Genomic DNA, 24,984 nt, shown 5'->3' with positions numbered 1-24,984 from the left:
ATGGAGCCTTTCATTGGCGGCATCTAGGAAAAGGTGGGGGGGGGGAGGCGAGTTGGGGGGGAGACGACCACTACCTTCTGTTTGGTAGCTGCTCGTCTCTAAAGCAGGACACTGTCTCCGGGGATGGTTTAGGGCAGGTCCTCCCGTGGCCGTGAGCTCAGGTCAGGGCTTGGGAGGATGTCAGTATTGTGCGCCCACACCTCTCAAAATGCTGCTCTGCGGCCTGTGGGAAGAGACACTAGCAGGGTCCCCAGCCTCCCGTCACCGCCCCGCGCCGCGCCCCAGGCCCAGCTGTCGGTCCTGTAGCCCCTCACCGCCTATTGTCATCGCCTGGGAGGGTGTTACTGCCGCTGCATCACAACCACCAGGACCTGGCCTAGAGAGAGTAAATACTGGATGGATGATTTAGCATGCCTGGGGGTTCTTCTTAAAATCTGGGCACTGCTGCCCACAGGGGGTTCCTAGTCTACACAGCAGAAGCTCACCGGGCGTGGGGGCCATGACCGGAACCTTGGTGGTGGTGCTGGGAGGGCCTCGGCATCAACACTGAGCCCACTGCTGGGGCCCTCACTTGGCCCCCGGGGGAGCAGCCTTCAGGAAGCCCGTCCTTCCCTCTCTTTTCTGTTCCTCTCATTCAGGAACTCTTAATTGAGGAAGGATGCCTCCTTTGCTCTGTTCGGAACACTGACCAAGTGCTGTAGAGACAGAGCCCCTGACCCTCTCCGCCATCCTGTAGTGACACCTCCCTGCTCTCTGAACCCAATCCTGTCTCCCCTGCTCTCTCAGGGACTGCACACCTTGGACACAGAGATGGCTTCTGCTTGGAGCACCCCAAGGTTGATGGATGACCGGAGGCAGTGGTGGCCTTCCTTCATCCAGAGCCGTCTTAATACGTCTTCTCTCCCTGCCGCCCACCTCAAGGCCACCGTGGTTTCCTGAGCTGCGTGGGGCACTTTGTTTACTTGTGCTCCTTTTACAAAATAGAGGAAGGAGTATTGGAAGCCTAGTCTGGTTCTCTTGCCACTTTTAAAATTCAGAATTTCACAACCCAAACGTTAAAGTGTCGATAATTGGTTCCTTCTGCCCCCCGCGACGGCGTGGAACTGGGCGAGGTTAGGACTCTTGTGCTGCCCGAGTTCCCCGGAAAGGAAGCGGGCAGGCCTCTGCCGGACCTTCTAGCTGGAAGAGCTCTGCCACCGTATTATCCCGACGCCCATCACTGTGTGCAGGACCCCCTTTTACTAAATGATTTATTACTCTTAGCAGAATTCCTTTGGCTGCAGATTTTATTTCTGAGTCACTCTGTTCAGCTCAATTGGTCGCCTTCAGTTACCGTGGCAACCAGCAGATGGGGTTCTTTGACAAGGGTCAGCAGGGAGGCTGCCTCAGTATAGACTATAGAGGGAAGAGGAGCTAAATAAAAAGCTTTCAGCACTGACAGTTCTGTAGCGGATGGCCAGGAGTACTTATCAAATTACTTGCATTAAAACCTAATTAAGATGTGTGCCAGTAAGGGTGCCGTAGTGATTGGACCTGGTTACTGAGCTGCCGTGGGCCCACTCTGACTCGATCACACCTCTGTGGCCAATTTGCCGACCTCGAGGATGGTTGAACACGAAGAAGACAGAGGGCAAGCTCACTCCAGTGTGGATCTGCCGCACTCCAGGACACTCAGACCCTCTGGGAGCGCCTGGGGGACCTCACTGGCCCTGAATCTTCGTGCTAACGCCACACTGCTGCAGACACTCCGGAGGGCATCTGAACAGGCCCCTCGTGCGTTCTCATAGTGCCACATCTGCTTTTAAGACTATACTTGGCTTTAGTTGCAAATAGTATTCGTCAAAATAAAACTGATCTCTTAGTTGTTCCAGATACAGGGTACTAAATAGACATGCTGTCTAAGCACAAAGGATCTTTTCTGTAGGGAGGAAAGGGACATTTTCCGGTCAGTTGACAAAACTAGAAATCAGTAGGTTAGATAAAGGTATTTTGTCACTGTTCCAAGTCAATGTAGTTGATAATATACTGTGGTACATGGGAGTGTCTTTATCATTAGGATTTACACACTGAGGTCTGGGTGCCCACAAATTACTGTCAGATGGCTCTGAAAACAATAAAAAATATACAGGGGCGCCTGGGTGGCTCAGTCGGTTAAGCGTCCGACTTCGGCTCGGGTCATGATCTCGTGGTCCGTGAGTTCAAGCCCCGCGTCAGGCTCTGTGCTGACAGCTCAGAGCCTGGAGCCTGTTTCAGATTCTGTGTCTCCCTCTTTCTCTGAGCCTCCCCTGTTCATGCGCTCTCTCTCTCTCTCTGTCTCAAAAATAAATAAACGTTAAAAATTTTAAAAAAATTAAAATAAATAAATAAATTATATACATATCCATTGTGTGTGTGTGTGTGTGTGTGTGTGTGTGTGTGTGTGGAGAGAGAGAGGAGAATAATAAATGGGTTAAGTGATAACAGGTAAATTTGGATAAAGGGTATGCGGGTATTCTTTGTACTATTCTTACAACTTTTTGTCAGTATGATATTATTTTCTTTTTTTGATAGTATTTTCAAATAAAGTTTTGTTTTTATTTTTTATTTTTAGAAAAATTTTTAATGTTTATTTTTTTATTTTTTATTGAAAACATTTTTTTAATGTTTATTTATTTTTGAAGGAGAGAGAGAGAGACAGAGCCTGAGTGGGGGAGGGGCAGAGAGAGCTGGAGACACAGAATCCGAAGCAGGCTCTGGGCTCCGAGCTGTCAGCACAGAGCCTGACGCGGGGCTCGAACTCACCGACCGCGAGATCATGACCTGAGCCGAAATCAAGAGTCGGACTCTTACCCGACTGAGCCACCAGGCGCCCCCCAAATAAATGCTTTTTAACAAGGGGATGCTTCCACTGAGGTTTAGGTAGAGGGTGGTAGGAGAGGCATCTGGGGTGCTCTGCTGGTGCTGCTAAATGGCCTCGCGCCGCATGTGGCCTGGACTCTCCTCTGTAGCAATCGTGAGACCCGACCGTCTTCATCCCTCCATCCCGTTCCCTGTTGCACAGTGGGGCTGTGCTCCCCATGACTGCTTTTGCCTTAACGAGAGCGAGCTACAGGTGACCGTGGCTGGAGGCAAACAGTCTCCTAGGTTCTTTAGAGTTTAAGGTTCCTGACGCGTCGGCTCCTGCCCCTCCTGTTCCTGGTTGCAGGATCCTTTCTCCCTGCCAGGCCCTCGGAGGGGATCAGGAGCTCAGCCCGTGTCACATGGCACTTTCTCTCTCGGATGACAAGGCAGTGATGCAGCAGATGTTCTCAGTGTTCTGTGCCGAAGCTGAGGCTCATTTCCAGCCTGTCTTAAGCAGCTGGTCTGTGAGAGAGCCAGGTGACGCCACCCGAGGCCTCGGGGGTGCGGCGGCCTGGGGAGCTGGCCCCCAGCAAGCTCCCCAAATGAGTCTCTGGAGCCCTGGGCCTCCCGCATCTGTGTCCTTCGTGCCAGCACCAGTCCGGACTAGGTTGGCATCCAGACTGAGGAGTCTGCAAACCGGTCGGGGACGAGATAACAGAAACGGGGCTTCGAAACTTTTAGGGCAATCGGTGCACGAGTGTTTTTATTGTCCTTCACAGAACTATCAGTCGGCAGCCAAGTGCAGTTAAAAAGGAACAAAAGCAAAGCCAGGACTGGCGATCCCCCTGAGCCGGGTGGAGGAGTACTGGCCCAGGGGCTCCCCCACCCCGGCCTCAGAGAATGACTGTGCCTCCAGCCCCCACTAGGTCCCCCCAGTGGGTCACCTTTCTCAAGATCCTTGCCTAAAATCATTTTTTTTTCTTTTTTAAGTATGAAATAGAAGGCCTTTTTCAAAAGGATTCTGAGATGCTTCCAAGAACACTGGATTTGGAGTCAAGAGACATGGGTTTCATTCTTAGATTTACTACACACAAGCTGTGTGACCACCGGCCGCAGGTTCACCATAATGGGCTGGACTGGTTGACCTCTGAGGTGCCCCTCAGCTCTCACATGACTTCATCAGGTGCTCCTTTTGCAGAGAAGAGCAGGGGTCTCTCCCTCAATCGCTGCCCCTAAGCAGCGCCTGCCCCCCGCCTACGCTGATTGGAAATTTAAAGGAATGAAAAATTAAAGGGGTGCAGGAACATAAATTTTCTTTGCTGGAAAGGTCAACTCTCCCCAGAATGGCCCAATCTTTAGAATGAACGACTCAATTACGATCACTGTCGAACAGGTTGGATTTGGGCAAAGGAAATTAAAAGGCAGAGCAGCCATTGAAACTGCCTTCATGTTCTGTGTGAGGATAACCGGCCGGAATGTGTTCCAGATGCCTAAGCACGTGGCTTATTCTCGCTGACACCGTATGACGTTAATGAGATGGGATTACGTAAACTGTGGCGAGCGATGTTCAGGCATTGGAGAAAAGTGTACAACTTTAAGTTAATATGGCTTATTCGCTGAAATTAAGTCCCTAGAGCAAGTTTTCAGGGTAATTGGGCTTTCAAACTTCAACTTGGACAACCCGTGTTATTAGGACTAGAGCGGACCGCAGGGTTTGAGGATGGGAACACAGTGAGATTGTATGGTCACAGCGCCATGGACGTGCGGAGCTGGAAGAGAAGGCTATCATCCTGCAGCCCCGTGGCTGGCAAACTTTCTTTCCAAAGGGTCAGGCCGTCAACATTTCAGGCTCAGTTGCAGCTCCTCAACTGGGCTGTTACAGGGCAAAGCGGTCATAGACGATACGTGAAGGAGGAGCATAGCTGGGTTTCAGTCAGTGTATTTCAGGGCTGAGAGTGAATGTCATGGAGCGTTCACATCAAAGTATTCTTTTTCTTTTTCTTTTTTTTTTTTTTTAAATTTGTCATTCGAAAATAGAAAAAGCATCCTTAGCTTGCAGATTGTGCAAAAACAGGCAGTGGTCCAGGGTGGGGTGTGGCCTGGGGGGGGGGTGAAGTGTGCTGACCCCTGCTTCTAGCTTATTGTCTCATTTCACATGTGAGGAAACTGACACTCAATGTGACCACGTTGCTTTGCTTAACTTACGACTGACGTCCAAGCCTGGGAGTAGACCATGATAGTTTTCGTTTGGACAGTTGGCTGTTTTGGGGATCAGAGTTGGAGCCAGGGGGAGAAATTTTTCTCCACCAGAACTCATGTTGTATGTGTGACTAGTATTGTGAATTATCTCATGCCAGTGGTTCTTACCCTTGAGAATGTACCAGAATCACCCAGAGGGCTTAGGAAAACATACACCGCTGGGCCCCACCGTCCCCGGAGTTGCTGATTCAGGAGGTCTGGAGTTATTGTTTTCTCAGTTTTAGAAATGGAGAACCTGAGGTTGACTGAGACCAAGCCTCTCGCCCCAGCGGAATAGGTAGTTCGTGGTAGGATTTTGAAGCCATGTCTGAACATCCAAGTACAGCTGGCACTCACGCATCTGTTCTGGGATCTTTTAAGTTAGTGGCGAATTTCGACAGCATACTTCAAATTATTTAATGTATATTTTATGCCCTTTCAAAGTTATGACATCTGAAGGCATGCTTATACTACAGACAAGAAATTACAGGTCTCTTTGGTGTAAATAGTGTCCATAGGAAAGTAGTTTGTTCATTCTGATGTATTTACCCAGCACAGTCTATATGGCAGGCACCTTGCTGAGTGCTGGAGATGGAGAGATGAACAAGACCCCATTCCTGTCCTCTGGGAACCCGAGTTCAGTGACAGTGGCCGACAAGCCACGACTGAGAATGGGACCGCAGCGGGGTAACCAGGGCAGCTGGCTGCGGAAAGAGGGGATAGTTTAGGAACCAGTCTCCAGAGCCGGGCGTCTGAGCCCTGTGGATGGAAAGGGCAAGGGAGGAGGTGGCAAGGCGGCCTCAGAGCCAGGCGACCAGAGGTGGGCCCGCCCACAAGAGAGACACACACACGGCGAGGAGCAGGCCACTGTGACCCAGTCATCCTGGCTCTTACCCCTGCTGGTGGCCCGAGTTAGGAGGGCAGACGACTGACTTCTGTGCCTCCCTTTTCTCCTGCCCCCGACGATGCGGATGAGAGTAATACCTACCGCTTGCTCTTGTTAGGGGGACCACTCCCTGGGAACAGTAGAGACGTGATTGCATATTTTACAGTCAAGCATTTGCACTTTTTACATCCATATGTTGGTTGAAAAATGTTCATTTCCATGACGAGGCCCCTGTCCCTGTGAAATTGTGGGTCTGAGCATTTGAGAACACTTCTCTAAGAAGGGGAGGCACGTCTTTACTGTAGCCAGAGTGATCAAAGGAAGGGGTTCTGGTCTGAAAACATTTTAGGTTAAAAGACATTTGCCCTCCTTCCCAAACCAAAAGCAAAACAACACAAAAAGAGAAAGGGAAAAAAAAACAAACAAACAAACAAAAAAACACCCCACAGTAGTCGGTAGGAAGCTCCTGGGTGAAATTATTGAGCGAAACTCAAACCTCTAATCAAGAACACACATACATTTATGGGGACATCGGCCCCCTCTGGAGGAAGAAGGGGGCCGGCCTGGAGAAAACCACATGGGAAAGCAGCCCCATGGTGTTGGTACCAGGTTCACAAGTGTTCATTTGGTTATTATACCTCATAGCGTATTTATACACTGCATATATTTTGTATGTATCACATACAACATAAAAAAATTTAAATATATGTATTCACTCGCTTTCACAGTATTCATGGCAAACGAGTGTCTGAAGCACAGGACCAGAGCTGGCAGCTTGCACCGCTTCTGTTTTGCATAAGATATTTTACCCAGCCCACTCAGCTCTATAAAGTTGTTTTGTATTTTACCACTTGCTCCATCTTATCCTGAAGTCTTGCATATTTAAAAAAAAAAAAATGCTGGTTCTGATCATGGCTGCGGGTGTGGCACAGGGGATCATCCAGGCCCAGCGTGGGTACAAGCCACCCGTATCCGATCTGCATCCTGGGCTTCAGAAACCCAGGCCCGCTTGTTCCTATGGCCACTGTGGCCCCACCCGCCTGTACCTCCCCGGAGCCTTTGCACCTCGAGCCCGAGCCCCTCGAGCCTCGAGACCGGGCCCCCACAGGCCCGCTTGTGCCCAATGGCGGTGGCTGGGCACCGGCAGGTCCGTAAGGAAACGGGCCTGGCCCCGGCCATCAGGATGGAGAGCCCAGCCTGGGGCACAGAGTGGCCCGGAGGGGCCCTTCCTCGCTGCCCTCAAGGGCAGGGGGGCACCGGCTGCCTCGCGGGGAGGCCCGGCCTGGCCGAGGCTCCGCTGGGTGCCACGACAGCACAGTGCAGATGCCAAGTGTGTCCCGGGGGCACCTGGCAGGAGCGGAATGGGTGCCCGGTCCAGAGATGAGAGGCAGGCACTGGGTGTGGACGTACAAGTTAGGAACCGGGCTCCGAAATCTGTGTCCGCGTGGGGAGCCCGCGTGTGGCTTGCAGGCTGTCGGGGGGGGCCCCTTCTCACCGGAGGGGCTGCTGCCGAGGCAGACTCCAGAGCAGGCCTGGTGAGGGCCGCCCCACTCCCTCCTCCAGTTACGTCGTGCCTTGTGCAGGAAGCAGCCCAAAACAGGGGACCCAGACAGAACGAGAAACTGCAGCCTCTCAGGCCGTGAAGCTGAGACGTGAGCGTTGAGAATGCTCAGCCCTGTGAAGATCCGGGGCGGGGGGTGGGGGGGGGAGGTCGGGGCTCCGTTCCAGGCCCAGGGGACCTGCAGGGCCAAGAACAGGAGAGGAAAAGCAGCAGGGTATGTGGGTGGCTGGAGTGCACGAGTCCCGCAGGGCCGGGAAGGGCGAGATCATCCAAAGGGGAAGGAAGTCAGGGTGTCCAGGTCTCCGTGAGAAGGTGCGCCCTCTGCCCGGCCCTTGGGTGCCGGCTCCCCCACAACCATGCTGTCGCCTGGCTTCTTTTCTCGACAAACGTGTGCCCTCTAACTGAGGCAGAGTATGAAGGCTGCTGGGCAGGGGCTTCCCCTGCTCACCTCTCTGCCCTCTTGCCTGGGGAAGGAGGGTCCCAGTCTCTGCCGAGGGTGCCTTTCCACCTTGGGAGGCCTGGTTCTCTTTGCCCTGGGAATTCCCTCCTCTCCTGCGGTCCTCCGGCCACTGCCTCGAGCCCCTTCCGTCCTCTGCGTCCCTCTTGCTCCCTTGCCCTCAGCGAAGCCCCTCTCCAGAACAGTCTCCCCTCTTCCATCCTTATAATCAGGCTTCCACCACGCCTCCCTACTGATCGGGCAGGCAGCCGTGGCCGGGCACGTCCGCAGCATGTTCCACAGCCGAGTGGCATCTCACACAAAGACCCCCCCACTTCCTCCCAGAAAGCCCCTTTTCCCCTAAGCTCCAGGTCTCCTCTCCTGGCTCCCCTCCTCCCTCCCCGTCTTCTGTCCCCATGGCTTGCTATGGCTTGCTGGCTCCCTGTCCTCTGCTAGCCTGTAAAATGTGGCTGATCCCCAAGGCCCTGCCCTGGCCCTGCTCCCTCACTGCTGTAAGTGTGCTTAGCCAGGAAGCTCATAGGGGGCTTATTTATTTTGAGAGAGGGGGAGGGAGGGAGAATCCCAAGGAGGCAGTGTGCTGTCAGTGCGGAGCCCCACGTGGGGCTGGAACCCACAAACCATGAGCTCATGACCTGAGCCAGAATCAAGAGTCAGACGCTTAACCGACTGAGCCACCCAATACCTGTATTTTTAACAAACGTGAAAGTCTCTGCCAGGCTTCCCTGGGTGAATCTTGCCCCAAGTTCATGGCCTCGCCTCTCAGCAGGTTTGGCCAGCACAACCGGAGATCCAGCCAGAGCTGTCCCAGGTGCCGGGCCCCAACTGCTGGGTGGGTGGGTGTCTCACAGGTGCCTCACCCTGGCCCCAGAACTCCCACCCCAGGCCTGCCCTTCCTCCCATCCTCTCTTTCCCGGTGAAGGACACCACCATTGTGTGGACGACCAGGTCCGTATCTGTTAGTTTGGCTGCAGAGCGGGCTGGGACCAGCCTTTCCCCTGTGAGCAGCGTGCAGACTGTGGGCCAGCCACACCGCCCAGCTCACAGTTCCAGACAGCATGGCCTTTGCAGCCTCTCTTCTCATGGGGGGCTCCCTGCCCCTCCCAGACACCCCCATTCTTTTCACATCCTGACATACTGGCGGAGTGGCTCGAACCAGCCGTGTATCTTTCTGTGCCTGGGTTTCCTCATTCTTAAAGTGGGGATAATGAGTTTCTGCCCGCGGGATTGTTGTAAGCACTTAGTGCAGCGCCTGGCACGTAGCTGGTGCTCAAAAGATGCTGGTCTGTTTTCCTTGATGGGCACAAGCCTCCTCTACCCCTCACTTGCCAGGTGACCACTCGCTTTCCTGCTTTCACCGACCCCGCTTTCAGGACAGCACCTTTTCATTTTCCAGCTGGTCTCTCCGGAATTGGCCCCCTGAAGGCAGGGACCCATTGTGATTGTTGATGTATTCCCAGTATCTACCTTAGTGCTCCACACTTAAGATGCTTGCCAAGGGTTGGCTGGTTTCCTGAATTAACTCCATGAATCAACCATCCATTAACAATACTCAAGGACACCAGGGCACTGGGCCACCTGGGCGGCTCCATCGGTTAAGTGCCCGACTCTTGATTTCAGTTCAGGTCATGATCTCACGGTCCGTGGGATTGAGCCCCACATTGGGCTCTGCGCTGACAGCTTGGAGCCTGCTTGCGATTTTTCTGTCTCCCTGTCTCTCTCAAAATAAATAAATACACAAAAACAAAAACAAAAACACTCAGGCTCTGCCTAAATGTGCCTCCAAGCTCGACCACTTTTGTATGGCTTTGTGCAAGTTAATCGAACCTCTTCGCTTCAGTTTCTCATCTGTAAAATGGGAAGCTAGCATCTACCTTTTAATGAGATAATCACCGTGGAGGAATAAGCACAGGGCTCAGTTAACATTAGCTGTTGTCGGTGGTGGCAGCTGAACATGGGCACTTAGAAGGACAAAAATGAGAGCAACAACCAGTGTGGAAAATACAACTTTTGTGTCCTAGGACACCCCAAGGTATCTCTTCTAACTGAGTAATGGAACATCCATGAACAGAGTATAGGCAGGGTTGTGTGGTGTTTGGGGAAGGCTGTCCCCCAAAATAACTTTTCATTGTAAAAACAATGTCTTCCCAATATTCCTAATAGGCCTTGAGAGCTGCTACTGAAATATATTTCCGTAACAAAATCCCTTTTATCTAAAATCTAGGTAGGTTTCTTTCTTTCTTTCTCTCTCTCTCTCTCTTTCTTTCTGTCACCCTTTTAACAAATGTGGGTTTGGGTTTGTTGTTATTGTGGTTTTGACCTTTTCTGAGCTTGCGATTGCCTTTGTTGCTGCACGTGGAGTGCCATAATAGAGGCTGACCCCGAACAACATGTCTTTTAAAGGGAGAAAAGCACCCCAAGGTTGACTGCGTGGAGTGTTCAAGTCGGTTCCAGCCACAAAGCTAGTGGGGGCTTCAGCCTCGTTGAGGGAGGACCTGGCCCTCCCGAGGCCCTTCCTCCCCAGATTGGTGGTCCTTCTGCTGCACAACCCAGGCAGCAGTTTCCTGCTCTGATGCCCAGTTCACACCCAGGGACTGGATTCAGCCAGGCTGGGTGGGGCCTGGGCGCTCTTAGGTAATTGCCGCAGGGATCCGAAGCCTACAGTTTGCAAAACGCTGCCAACAGAGCCTGATTTAGGTTCCGGGGGGCTCCAAAGGGGGAGAGTCTAGGCAGGAACTGGCCCCGATTCTGGCTGTAAGCCAGTGTGGCTAGCCCATGGCCGGTATTTTGTGCGACGAGAGCAGGGTTTGGCTCAGCCCGGAGCTCTGGATCAGGCAGCCACCTCTTTCCAGGAGCCCAAAAACACATACTGAAGCCATCAGTCCATAGGACTGTTTTCCCATTTGATCAAAGCACAGGGCAAGGGACCACATGGAGAAAGGCCATTCTTGGCGCCTTGTTGCCTTTAAGCCTTAATGGTGTCATCTATTTATCACATGTTTCTGTTACATTTGTTTCCAGCGAGCATGAAGCCAGTGGGTTACTACCTCGCTAACTCTTGGCCTGTGGCTGTCTCCACACCCAGGACTTGATTGGAGGGGGAAAGCCACCCAAGGGTTTAGACAGCTCAGCTGCTAACAATGATGCTTTTCGCCTGATTCAAACATCCAAATGTTAGACTGTGTGCTTCTCAAGGAAAAAGGCTGCTCTCCTCCTCTCTGCATCATCTCCGGGACCCACTCCGTGCTGGACAGCAGAGTAGCTGCTCAAATGAGTGGTGGCTGCCTGCATCTGTCGGTGGCTCAGCCCCGGCAGAATGCCCCTGCCTGGCGCTCACCCCCCACCCCCGCCCCCAGCCCAATGGCCCGGCTTCTAGGCCGCCCTGGGATGCCCTTGCCTCCCCCAGCTGCGCCCGGTCCAGGACGCAACGCAGGGAAACTCCTGTTTGGTTTGACGCCAGTGGGGTGGTTTTGAGGCTGCTCTCAGGAGAAACTGTCTCTGTGTGACAGTGGCGGTGGTAAGCGGGCTTCCCAAAGCCCCAAGTGACCTGGCTTCACCACGATCGGAGGAAGGGTAACAGGGGCCGGGGGCATTACTGTGTATACAGAACAGGAGCAGGAAAGCACTCACACTTGGATGGAAGATCCTTGTGTTCGGTTCCGGGGACCTGGGAAGCCGATCTGGGCTGGAGCAGCTGACCCTGGCCCGGAACAGCTACAGGCTCAGGAAGGAACTAAGGAGGAAAGAACTAAGCTCTGCCCTTGGCTCTTCTTGCTCTTTCTCCAGAACCCGCAGAAGGCTGGAGGCCGGTGGGCGGGGCATGGGCCTGTGGGCGGGGCCAGACGCCGGTCTCCAGCGCAGGGGGGGGGCGGGGCGGGCTTTGTGAGCATGCGCCCTGCTGCCTGGGCGCCCACCGGTGTCTCTCGGTTTCCCGCTGGTCCCGGCTACCCGTCGCACTTGCCGGTGTGGGAAGTAGCCCGCGGTGTGTGAAGAGGAGGGAACCGGGTGGGGACTGGGGCGGCAAGTGTGCTGTCAGGGGCAGCTTGAACGAAGGTGGCCCCAAATCCATCTGAGGTTGAGAAGGGCGGGCGGTAGGTAGATGCCGTCTCGGAAACGGAAACGGACAGGGTTGCACGTGGCACAGGCATCCATCCGGGAGAGTGCCAGTAATACCAGAAAGTCGTTAGGTTTCCTGGAGTGTAGTTGTACCACCTCCCAGTTGCTGCCTCGCTGCTGGTGAGGGCGCCCTCCCACCCCTTGGTTGTGCTCAGAGCTCCCTAGACCCGCAGGAAGGCTAAGGGGGTGCCCCGACGCCGGTGTCTGCGGATTCGGAGAGGTCATTGACTCAGTGTTGGACATGTAGCTTGGAGTTTGAAATGCATCTTGAGCTTTGAAAACCCCTTTCTTCTGAAAATACAAGTTAATTTCACCGTTGGTGCTTTAGTGGGTGAAGTCTGTGAGGAAGGGCGCATGACACATCCAGCTTCTTTCCAGAACAGTTGTGGGTAGTTATGCAACTCTAAATTTAATCCGAAGCCTACATTCCCAGGGGCGAGCGTGCTACTGGCTGTAGGAAGCCGTCTGTGGACAAATGAGGATAATAGTTTGAGTGAATTAGCAAGTCTGGAGAGGAGGGCCCATCAGCAGAATGACAAATTTAGGATCTTTAAAGACATCTGGTCAGCGATGCCGGAGCTCGTGATTGACTGAGTGATTAATAATGGAAAACCCTTAGTTCAGTGTTTCTGCTGTCCCTCGCCCACTTGCCCAGCCAGGGCGGGCTGTCTGCTCCAGCCTGCCAGCAACGTCTCCAGCTGAACAATGGAGGCATTTAGGCCCCTCATCTTTGACCCTGGTGAGTTTACGCTTTCAGTTTTTCTTCTACTTACCCAACTTGTCTGTGTGTTTCCTAATTGACAACTCCGTTGCAAAGGCTCTTAATGCCGGTTCACATTTGATATGATTCCGTTCCACTTAGCCCACTGCTGGCTGGCCACGGCCTCACCCCTCAGGGTCGCCCTAGACTTACAGCTCCCGGTTCACCGTCTGGAGCTTACGGCAGACGCAGGCAGCCATGGAACACGCCGGAGGGCTGAAGTTGGGCATGGTCCCCCTTGCTCTCTGACACCTATTGCCCCCGGGCCCTAACTCTGCGGTGGATTTCTCTGCAGGCTGAAGCAGCTGGACAAGCACAGCCAGGCCACGGCCCTTCAGCTGGTGCAGCTTCTCAACAAGCAGAATCAGCTTCTGCTGGAGAGACAGAGTCTGCAGGAGGAGGTGGGGCGTCTGAGATCCCAGGTACTGTGCAAACCCAGCACGGGCGCGGGAGTCCTCAGGGCTGGCTCACCGGCCAGAGAACACAGCAGAACCCGCATGCTTGGCTTTTTCTCCTTCCTTTCTTCAGTGTTGCATCTTTACAGGTGAAATGCCCAGTGATCACATTGGTCCATTAGTAACCCAGGGCGGGGTTGGGGGGGGGGAGGTAGTTCCTGAAGACTGTGATGGGCACGGGGCGGGGGGGGGGGGGGGGGGGGGGGGGGGGGGGGCAGAGACGTGTGGGTCATGGGCCTGCCCCCTTCGGTGAGCTACAGTCTGTGTGGGAGAACAGACCCGGCAGGCCACAGACACCACTGCCCAGGGGTGCTGGCGGTGGAAGGGTGGGGAGGGTGGTGAGCATTCTGGAGGTGGCGGCTTTGGGCTGCCCCCGGAGGGAGGATGCGTTTGCTTTGAATCAGGTGAGGAAAGAGATGCCGCTGGCTAGGGGGCCGCTGTGAGCAGAATGCAGGAGTCCTGTCCCAGGTCAGGTGCCTGGTGACTGAGCGAAGATTCTGAGCGTTTGCGGGCGGCTTGGCTGCGCTGCGATACAGAACGTGCCCTTGAACGAGCCTGCGAGATTGATTGTGCCTCCATTTCGTAGATAGGGAAACTGAGGCTCCAGCAACCTGCCCAGCTAGCAAGTAGGACACTACCAGTGTCCTACCAGAGGCTGACTCCACAGCCCAGGACCTCCCTGTTGACGTTAGCTCTGGGGCCACCAGAAGGGATGGTGGGGAAAGGGAACAGCCAGGTGAACTTGGAATGTGGTATGAGACCTTTCTCTCCTAAATTGGTTCTCTTCCTGTCAGACAAGCTGTACTTTTTGCCCCATCGAGCAATTTGTTAGGATAATGGGGTGGCCTGTGGGCCGGCCCTGGTCTTAGCCTTGAATTAGGATTGCAGCCAGGTGCTCTGTGAGGGCCCAGGGACGCCACACAGTGAGTGCTTGGGATGGATGATTAACGGGAAGAATGTATCTGGAGATGAAAAGGATGGGAAACTGTCTCTCATAATTCTTTCAGAATAACCATGTGCCCAGTGGGTAGCGGGGAGCCGCTCTCCTCTGAGTGAATTTTCCCACTCGGCACAGGCAGTCCCTCTCTAAGGACTCATTTCTCCAAGGTAGCAGGTGAACACCTCCAAGGCCTGGGGCTGGGGACCCGCCCAGCCACTCTGCTCCCCGTGCCGCTGACTCTGTCACACCTCATGCCACAGTCCAGGAGGTTTGCAAACAGAAAAGTGTGAGGAGCATGGGTCCTGGGGCCCGGTTCACACAGGCCAAGGCAGGATCTCTGGGAGCAGGGCCTAGGAATCTGCATTTTAAGCAGCTGGTTGGGTGATTCTGAGGGACACGGAGGTTTGAGAACCTCTCAAGTGATTGGAGGCAGAAAGAACAGAGCAGGATTCCAGACTGTGCCAGTGTTGTGAGGCTCAGAACAAGTCACTGGAGTCTCTTCTGAGTCTCAGTTTTCACGTGTGCCGGGGATGGGGTGGGGGGCGGGGGGGGTGTGTCACATCAGCCTGACTGACTGACATCAGCCAGTGTTCAGTGAGTGCAGCCCTGAGGTGCACGGCAGAACCTCTTGCACATAGTAGGTCCAAGAAACGTCAAGGCTTTCCCCTTCCCCTCCCTTCCCAAGACTGGAGAAGGCCCAGAGGAAGCCCAGGGACAGCCAGGGAGGGGGCTGGCAGCGCTGTGCCCACTGCTCCCCGCGCTTCTCAGACGTGCTCAGGCCCTTCCTGCCCCCCCCCCCCCCTCCACGCTGAGCTGGGCCCAACCTAACTGTCTGGGTGAGTCCCACAGGAGGCCCTGTGTGGCACCAGCCAAGAGTTGAGGCCACTGGCTGTCAGGCAGGTGATGGGGCTCCCGCCACACGCGGTGGAGGAACAGGGACTCCTAGCAGGAGTGAATCCTTTGGCTCTAGAAGAGCCACTTCAGGACGCACATTGTGGGGAGTGTTCTGTACAAGCTCCGAGCACATGGCAGCTTCTGGACCAGATCGTTACCGGGTAGGGTTTCCCTTTTAACTCCCCATCTGCCTACCTTACAACCACTCAGATCTTAACATGGACCATCAATGCTTAGAAACCTCTTCCAGGGCTTCAAAAACCTAATTACCACATGGATTGCAAAAAATGTTCATAAAATGCATTAAAAAAAAAAAAAAAAACCAAACAACCCAAACCTCAAAAAATTCTCAGAAAACCGAGCTGGTCTTTCTTCTTTTGGCTGAAGCAACAGAGATGCTTTGACCGTCCTGAGTTATCTGATACCAGCCATCTGGCTCATCTCTAAAGGGGTCCTGCAGATTCACAGAGTGCATTTGGAGTTATTTTAATATGAACATGACAAAAGGAATTTCATAGAGGGAGTCCTGGCTTTCGGTAGCAAACACTAGTGTTCAAAGAAGAGGCAGGGGTCCAGTTTTGCAAGCTCTCTGCTGAATATCTACGCCGAAGGCTTACTCTTTCTACCCAAGTGTGGCATTAGACCCACTTGAGCCATGGAGTAAGCTGGAATTGTGAGGTTAGCCTCCCAGCCTTGACGTGAACAAGGCCGCTGTGTGCCCCCAGCAGGGACATCAGAGGACACTGCCTGCCGACGGTTCTGGAGGGTTCGGCCACAGTTCCTGTCTTCCTGGAGAGACTGGTTCATCTCTGGGTTGGGGATGGCTTTGCTAAAGGCTTCCATTTTCTCCGCCTGGATAACTTAAGCATAATGACTTAACTTTGTACGTCTCACTCTAAAAATCTCTGTCCACCCAGAACCCCAAAGAGAATGGAGATTTCCTGGCCACCCCGAAGCTGAGTCCCATCCCTCTGATCTGCTCCCATGTACTGAGTCCTGGGCCCTGGAGCAGGTGACAGGGCTCGGGTTGGCCTGTGGCCTCTGACAGGAAACAGCTAAGCCTGTTTAAAAGGCTCTAGTATCCCAAATCACTTCTGCTTAACTTCTGGAACATGGACAGTGTCTGCAGAGGGAGCTGGTCACAGTCGTAACCAGGCTGCAGTGACATTTCTACCCATGAGGATTCCCATCTTCGCCTCAAACGCTGCTGTGGTGCAGGGAGCCAGTCTAGTGCGGAGTGTGGGGCACGGGGCACAGGGTGCTGACCACTAATCTGCCTTGATCTTAGTGTGACTAAAAACGTAGACTTGATTACTCTCCTGCCTCACTCTGCAGGGGGGGGACTTCTAGAAAATGGCTTAAAAATTTTTTTTAATGTTTATTTTGAGAGAGAGAGGGAGAGAGAGAGATTATAAGTGGGGGAGGGGCAGAGAGAGAGAGAGAGAGAGAGAGAGAGAGAGGGAGACACAGAATCTGAAGCAGGCTCCAGGCTCCGAGCTGTCAGCACAGAGCCCGATGCGGGGCTTGAACTCACGAACCACGAAATCAGGCTCGAACTCATGAACCTCGAGATGATGGCCTGAGCCGAGGTCCGGATGTTTAACCGACTGAGCCACTCAGGCACCCCTAGCAAAGGGCTTTTGTTAAAATGTCTTGAAATGGCTGTGCTGGTCAGTGTGGAGAAACAGAGCCTGAAGACGGTCACCCAGCCTGACCGTAAACAGGGCCCCATATCGTCTCCCCAGGTACAGCGAGTGGCTTCGTTACAGGCGAGGCCGGGCATATGCCCTCCCGCCTCTTCTGGGGGGAGAGAGACCGTGGTAGGGGTGGCATGGGGGTGATGTCCGGATGAGGAAGCTGGGCCCCAGGGGTGGGCAGCTGGGACCAGGGTCGGTGGTCTGTGACCCAGTGCCCGGGGCTCTAACATCTGGCCAGGGAGGGAGATGCCAGCTAGTGAGAAAATCAGAGTCTTTTCTTGGGGAGGATTGTCCATTTAGAGGATGCTTTTATACGCCAGGAGTTTGTTTATATACTCATTGGGCAACAACTCGGGGTTCAGCAGATTTGTGTTGTCTGGTCCCTGCCACCTTTGCCATGCACGACCTGTAGGGCTCCATCCTCAGTGCTCAGGGGGCTCCCTTCGTCCCTGCAGTTGAGGCGCTTGTGCGCAGGACGCATCCTGAGACTGACTTATCGGTGATTAATCCGTTGGCCCTGTGACTTTGGAGTATTCTTGGCAGTGAATTGACTTTCTACTCTGATTCGAACTTGTGCACGGATCTAGCAGCCATATGTGGTTATATTCAGAATCATGGACATTATCTCGTTCCACCAAAGGACCCAAGCGAGAGGGCTGAACCCAGATGAGGGGCAGGGTGAGGCCCCTTTGTTGACCTGAGGCAAGGGCAGGATGGCCTCAGAAATGTCAGCATGGCCGAGGGCTGCCAGGCTGGGGTCCAGCTGAGGAGGGGGTGCCCGCGGCTTGCCCAGGATGGGACCCGGAGGGTGTGTGTGGGATGGCGGGGGTCCTTCCCCAGTCCTGGGGGCTTCGCCCGGCTCACGTGGGTGTCTTCCTGGAGTTAGCTACCTGCAGGACAGATGGTGCCTGGATAGAACAGCAAATACACTGAATAAAATAAATTAAAAAAGCCTCCTCCTGAACCAAGATTTTTTTGGAAAGAATTCTAAATAGATGAAAACAAACAATTTGATTTCAACCAAATTGTTGTTTTTTTGTTTTTATCCTGATTTTCACCCGAATTGTCAGTCTCAAAAATAAACACTGATACATTCCCAGAAAATATTTTTCAAATAAAAACTGACTCTGTTAAAGTTTGCCCTGATTCTTTCAAAACTGTGTACAAGACACTGTCAACCAAAGTGACTTGCATATTTTTTTAAATACACTTGAACATATGCAGCTAAAATGTCATTAACTCCCTGCTGCCTGAGTGTTTTTCAAGAGTGACACGAGACCCCGGTGTCTGTTTCTGACATACGGGTCTTGCGACCCTCGGGGAAACTTCCCCAAGCAACTCAAATCACCGAGTTTAACTTCCGTTTTGTTTTTTTGTTTTTTATTTTTTTTTTTTTTCACTGAAGGCCCACGTGTGATTAATGTTGAAAAGCACATAAGGCTTCACCGAAGACAGACCTGCTATTCCGTTAACAGCTCACTTTGTCCATGAGTGAATGTCGGAGTAGGACGCATGGAAGAAAAATAAATCGAATTTTCTGCTGCTGCAGACACACTTGCTCCACTTATTGCTTCCTGAGTCAGTACATTTTGCGATAGAAATTCACAATCAAGATTTTAAAGGGAGCTAAATATTTTAATCCAATCAGACAAGTGAACAAAACACTGAATATTACATGGAGCAGAGAGAAGTGGTTCTTGCCTTTAAAAGACTGCAATTCCGTCACATTACAACCCCAAATGTCAGTGTTGTCTTTATTTCTAACGCTTTCAAACACGAGGCAGCCAGAGGCTCCACTCTCTGCTGTTGGTGACACTGTCTGTCCTTTGGGAATTCTTAAAGTCTATTTACCATGGAAACATGGTTCCTATAAAACACAGACACCTGCCCATGTGCAAAGAAAGTTCTCATGACTTGCGGGATTCCAGGAAGCTGGAAGATGACAAAGTCGGACGGCACGAGGCATGGGACTCCTGTGTCATCGGAGCTCTGGAGAGGGGAGGGGCGTCCTGGCGGTCTGACCCCTGCGGCCAAGGCACCGGGCTCCCCGGTTCCCCACCCCGCCATGCCACGCGTCCCAGGCCCAGCTTGAGATGCTCTTTTCCGGAAAGCCAAGGATTCCTCCTCGGCCCACCTCCATTCTGCAAGGAAGGTCTTCCTGCCTCTACCTTTTCCCTTCTCTGGCTTCTACAGCCCCTTCCCTCTGTGGGGCCCAGAGGCAGAGAGCCAGGCCGGTGGTCTAGGGACGCCGTGACTCTGACCTCTGCCTGCACAGGCCTGTCATTGTCAGGGGCTCGGCGGACTGCCTGGTGTGCGGGCGACCCGGCTTTGCAGCTGCCGACCACCGGGTTCTGGGGTGCCGGAGCCGGGGGACGAGGCAGGGTTGGGGTCACTTTGCTGGACTCTGCTGACCTGGAGGCAGTCCATCGAGGGCCCCGTGGGTTGGGGGAAGGCTCGCCTCTGTGGCCCTCCCGGCCACGTTCCACGACGTTCTGCGGAGGACTGGTGAGGGCACCCTCCTCCTGAGCAAATCGGTGGCCTCCCACAGCTCACGTGGCTTGTGAGTGCCAGCTGGCCTCCCAGATCTGACTTCTACTTGATCCCACACACAGCACACCTGGTGGCTTCTGTGCTGCTTCGCCGGGCAGGTCACAAGAGCATTAACAGGCCTGGACTTCGAGGTCCAGCTGCCAAGGTTCAAATCTCAGATCTGTACCACTTGGGGTAGAATGTTTAGCTTTCATATCACTCAGGTCCTGCTCAAAAGCAAAACCAAAACCAAAAAACAAACAGAAAACCTTAATAACAGAACCAGCTTCCCTTGAAGAGGCAGCCCCCCCATCACCCGGCTCCCACACAGGTGACCGTGAAGCCGGCCGGGTTGGCGGAGATCACGGTTGGCGAGACAGGGCCACTGGATCAATCATTCGGCATCCTTTCTGTCCAGACAGAAAAATCAGGCCCAGAGAGATGAAGTGCACGGAACTGGGAAGTGAACGGCAGGGAAAAAACTTCTCGAGAAAGTGGTACTCAAGCCCTGGGCCGCAGGCTGCATGGAGGGGGTGGGTGTCCATCCGACTCTCCCGGGGCAGAGCCTGCAGTCGGGCCCTGGCTCTCCAGCAGTAGGTACTGGTGGCTTCTCTGGACCTCAGGACAAGGCTCTAAAATGCCCCCAGCTAGAGGTGGGGAAGGGACTCTCCTCTGGCTAAAAATGGATGCTTTCTTGCCAGAGGCACAAGGAACAGGACTTTTTTTTTTTAATGTGTATTTTTGAGAGAGAGCAGGGGCGGGCAAAGAGAGAGGGACAGAGGGTCTGAAGTTGGCTCTGTGCTGACAGGCAGTCCGATGCGGGGCTCGAACTCACGAACCGTCAGATCACGACCTGAACCCAAGTCGGACACTTACCTGACTGAGCCACCCAGGCTCCCCAAACAGGACCGTTTTTTGACCTGGCCACACTGACACAGAAAATGTGAAAATGAGTGAGGCTGGTGGGGGGGGGCACTAGTGAGAGGTGGAGTCCGCAGAGAAGGGATGCAGAGGGAAAGTTGGGTCGGGCTGAGGCTGAGCAGGCACGTTCTGTGAGCAGGGATGAGGTGGGCTGTGTGCTTCCCGGGTCACAGGCTTGGGAACAAGGCAGCAGAAAAGGCTCTGCTCAACCCCACGGCGTGGTTGCCTGGGGAACAATTCAAGTCACCCAGAGAGAGACTCATTTTTTAAAGTCAAAACTTCAGAAATAAACACAAAGGTCAGGGTTTATGGAGAGAAGGCTCTCGTAGGATTTAAAATGAGAACAAAGGAAATGGGCTAGCAGTATAGCAGGCATGTAGACGGGGGAGGGGGGAGCGTTTATGTCATCTGTGGACAGTGTTCTAGAAGAGCAGGTGCCAGGGTACCCTGTGGGCCTTCCTCTGTCTTGGAGGGCAGCCGTGGACACGGCCGATGTGGCCACACCGCCCAGGCATGCCACGGCAAGGGGCCTTGGTGACAAGTTGAGAGGCAGAGGTCTGGGAGAAGGTGGCCGAGGGCTCAAGCCACAGTTGGAGCCAGCTAATGTCCCACGGGCATGTGCATCCTCGTTGTCCCTTACGGCCAGACCCGGATCGTGGTGGTGAGGACCACGGACCCAGCTTTCTGGAAGTCAGCAAGGCTAATCTCCCTAGGAGGTGATGGCAGACGAGCAGGATTTGGGCAGTAACTAATGCTTCTCGATCTCTGGACATGCCGCGGGATGGGGGAGGTACCGAGAACTGTTCTTTACTGAAGATCCAGCAAACTGAGGGTGACACTTGAGTGGGGAATTAGAGACCGAATGGTGATGTCATCGGCTGAATTAGTCATTCTGATATTTACTGAATGCTTGCCACGGGCAGGGCAGCCGTGGGCACTGGGGATGGAGAGTGAAAGGCAAGCACCATAATGGGAAAGTCAGGACAGGCTTTGCATCAGGACCAAATCAAATACCAAACCAGCGAAGAAATAGTGACAGGCGATTTGCTCCAGGGAGAGAGACCGTTCACGTCGGGGACCTCACATCTGCTCCGACAGGGCCCCACGGGGCCATGGTGGCCGGTTCCCAGGCAGAGGCCCGAGTGCCAAGAGGGGACGAGTCAGGCAGGAAGTTACTAGATGGGCCTGGGGCACAGGCACTAGGAAGACTCATAACGAGAGGTGCCAGTTTCCTGGAGCTTGGTTTAAAAAAATTCCCGCGACACCTTTCCTTTCTACTTCAGGTCTTAACTGCTACTCTACTGTGCGTGTCGAGGGCGTGTGTCTTCTGCCCCAAGTTCCGCTCCATTTGCGATATGCCTGTCGTGGTTTCTGCTTATCCTTGCACTCAGAGACGTTCCTGGAGTCTCTGAAGTTAGGAAGCGCCCGGCCCGCAGCCCGCAGTCCCTGGGTGGTGCCACACCAGGTCAGCTCCGTCCAGACTGGACAGCATCAGGTCTGGATGGAGACCCCGCGTGATGGTCCACTGAGTTGGTGGCAGCCCGCGGGCGGAGTGTGTCGCTGGGGGTGGAAAGGAGCCCTTTCTGCAAGGGCTCTGGGGCAGCGGACTCCTGCTGGCCTGCTCTGGAGAGCCCAGAAGCCCCCCGGGGCCCTAAGGAAGAGGGCCCCTGAGCCCCGGCCCCCCACCCAGGGCTGCACACACACACACTGAGTGCTTCCTCACCATGCCGCGGCCCCCGCCCTGTGTACAGAGCCAGGTGGGCCGCACATGTGACATTCTAATTCCCCGTCTCCTCACAGACTTGCTCCCTGGAAAGGCATCATCAGTGTCACACATGCTGAGAAACCTACCTGACACGTACACATTACCTTTTTGCATTTTTTGAAAGAGGCGACAGGCGGATTTTCCTATTTCTCATGCGTGAATTGTGGTCTTTCACTCACTGTCCTGTCTCGGAAACCCTCGAGTAATTGTGACCGAAACTGGGTTCCCAGGAGCCCCCCAACCCTGATTCTAGCTCAGGAAATCTGAGAGTGCAGAGGGCGTGCAGAGCCTGAGGCCCACGGGTCTGTCTTTCTGGAAGATGGTTTCCAGCCACACAGACCAGACTGCCTGCCTTCCTAGGGACCTCACTCCTCAAGGTCAAGGACTGCCTAACTCATCTTCCCACGTGGTGCAGGGTGGGTGTGCCCTGTTCTGTGGAGCGGAACCATCTGCAGTGGTTTCTGGCACCACTTCCGGACATGGTTTAAGCTAACCTGAGCGGCCCCGTCGCCGGCCAGGGCAGACGAGAGGCTTCTCCGCGTCCCTAACTTGTGCCTCTCTCAACCCGGTTTTCAGGAGCTAGCTTTGAAACATTTATTCCTGCTCAAAACTAAGGCCAGATACACCGAATTCCCTCTTCCAGTGCGTGGGAGGTGGTTTCCACGGGGGAAAAAGCGGGTGTGTGCGTGATAATAAATTGTCTGCAGCTGGAAATTTGGAGGTTTTAGCTCGTTTTGATTTCACTAGGAATTTCTTAGGGACACTCGGCCTACATCCTGTTTTTTGTTCTGCTTTACCAGCTGTAATGTCTGAGCAGTTCTCAGTAAACAGATTCTGGCATGAATCAGGGTCTCCTTTCCTGGGCAGAGAAGTGGTGGCCCTCCAGCCACGTCCCGTCATCGGACTGCCTTACTCCCAAGACAGACCGATGCCTGCAGTACAGATGTGTTCAGATTTAAGGCCGTAAAACGAAATGGGTTCCCTTCAGTTCCTGTCTGACAGGGGCTGTGATCCAAGGTCAGGGGGAGTAACAAGATTTTCGTGCTGTTGGTCACGTACAATTTCTCTATTTTTAGCAAAAGAACGTCTTCCTCCTTAGAAGAGGCACCTGCACCAGCGAGAAGACAAATCACAGTGAAGAACGTGATCTATTTAAACTTACTTTTTATTATCATTTTTTTCCAGTTACCCAGCATGCCACAATCTGATTGCTGACCTGGATGAAACAGAGTGAAATAAATGGTTTACAAAGAGATATTTACATTCATCTGATTTGTTCGTGAGATGCCACAGAGCACCACGACCTTCCCGGTGGCCGGCGCCCCGGACGGCAGCAGGCGGCCAGGTCAGCCGCGTCTACTGCCCAGCGGTGCCCGTGCGGCCAGGCCCCGCGCCGGACCAGGAGACCTCCTGCAGTTATGTTCGCAGAAATGGCTTGAAGTTAACTGTGTTCTGATAAATCTGCTCATTTGTATCCTGTTACACATGTGAATTTCAATAAATGAACTTTTTTAAAGACCTGAATTGAAGCGTTTCCTTTTACCTTGTAGTGATGAACGAAACACACCAAAAAGGCACATATTTTAACTAGGCCAAAGGGCATTAAGGACCAGACTTTCTTCCTGCCACTCGTGTTTCTCTCCCTCATGAGCTAGACACCGTCCTTCCACTTCTTACCCTCTGAATCAACATCTCGTAAGGCTCCATCGTTTACCATCCTGCTAATCTGTGCACAGTCAGGAGACGCCAGGAAGCGCTGTTCTCCTGTCCGCTCCGTCAACAAGAACAGACAAGGATGCGTCTTCAGCCTGGCGGTTTGGGTTTCTTCTTCAGTGTGCGGTTTGAGAGGAGCCTGACAATGTACTTCCTGAAGTGACACAATTGACTTGGAGTTCTATCAGATGTCTGTAAACAGATCATTGTTTTAGCTTCAAATAGTATTTCTACGATACACAGGTGAGCCCTCAAATGCTGGAAAGTAATAAAAATGGGCGCTGAAGATGCTGGGTTGTCTCTGAGGAGGACAAGGATACACCACAGGCTGCAGGCAGGACAGGACCCTGACCTCAGGCCGCTCTCCCGGCTGGCAACCCAGCACCCTCGCCCTCGCCCTCAGCGTCCCCCACCCGTGCCTCTCAGGACGGATGGGGGGGGGGGTTCAGCGTTGGAGGTGGGGAAATGATACACACGCAAAGACCGTTCAAAAGTCTCTCGAGCACGGACGAGTTCAAGCCTGAAAGAGCAGAACGTCTACTCGGATCCAGTTTTCGATCTCCTCAAATGTGCTAGACATAAAGGGTGTCGCAGAAGGTATGTTAATTGTCCCTAATTCTGTGTTAGGACTACAGTAAATAAATGACACAATTCTAAAAATAGCACCTTTAGAGAATTGTAAGAGGTCGCTTTATTTTAGCCTCCTGGATGTGTGAATCCCAGTGGTTTTGAGAAGAGCACGTGGAAGCCTGCCCTCAGGTTTGGCTGTGTGACACACGCACGCCTGACTCACTTTGGTCCCAAAGCCGTTCCTCTACTGAGCTTAGTCCCAGAAGCCAAGCCAAGTTTCTACGATAGCAGGCGTATGAGGTAAAATCGGAAAAAGGCCCCATCCAAAATGCTTCCAGGTAATCAGACTGTGGTACAACCGCCCTACCCGTCTAGCAGCCACGACAGAGGTGGTTAACCTGCCGACACACGCTCTCAGAAGGGAAGTGTGCGGAGCAACGCGTTCCGCATTCTCAGGAAGACGTCACCGACGAGGAACGCTCCTCAAGAGAGTTCCGGGTCCAGACCATCTGCTGTGAAGACTGTTAGGTCCTGACTGAACACATTTCCAAGGAGACCCGGTCCGTCCCTGACTTCATGGGAGACCTGCCCCGAACCCACTGCGGCGCGGTCGGCGTCTCCCCTTCGGAGGCGGCCCTTCGTCCGAGTCTGCACGACCACGCTAC

The 24,984-nt window shown here is 53.5% G+C and overlaps 1 protein-coding gene across 1 annotated transcript in view; it reads left to right on the top strand.

Annotated features, from left to right (window-relative positions):
• SDCCAG8 (SHH signaling and ciliogenesis regulator SDCCAG8) overlaps window positions 1-23,603 on the top strand; it is a 247,243-nt gene extending 223,640 nt beyond the window's left edge. Inside the window, 2 exon segments of the mRNA XM_030302262.1 lie at window positions 13,131-13,257; window positions 23,222-23,603. Coding sequence (XP_030158122.1) covers window positions 13,131-13,257; window positions 23,222-23,251 — 157 coding nt within the window. The 3' untranslated portion in view covers window positions 23,252-23,603.
• Window positions 23,604-24,984: the final 1,381 nt, after the last annotated feature.

The sequence above is a fragment of the Lynx canadensis genome, chromosome F1 (assembly GCF_007474595.2).
Source record: "Lynx canadensis isolate LIC74 chromosome F1, mLynCan4.pri.v2, whole genome shotgun sequence".
NCBI lineage: Eukaryota > Metazoa > Chordata > Mammalia > Carnivora > Felidae > Lynx > Lynx canadensis.
The sequence above is the reverse complement of the archived record's forward strand: the minus strand, read 5'-3'. Positions and strand labels throughout refer to the sequence as shown.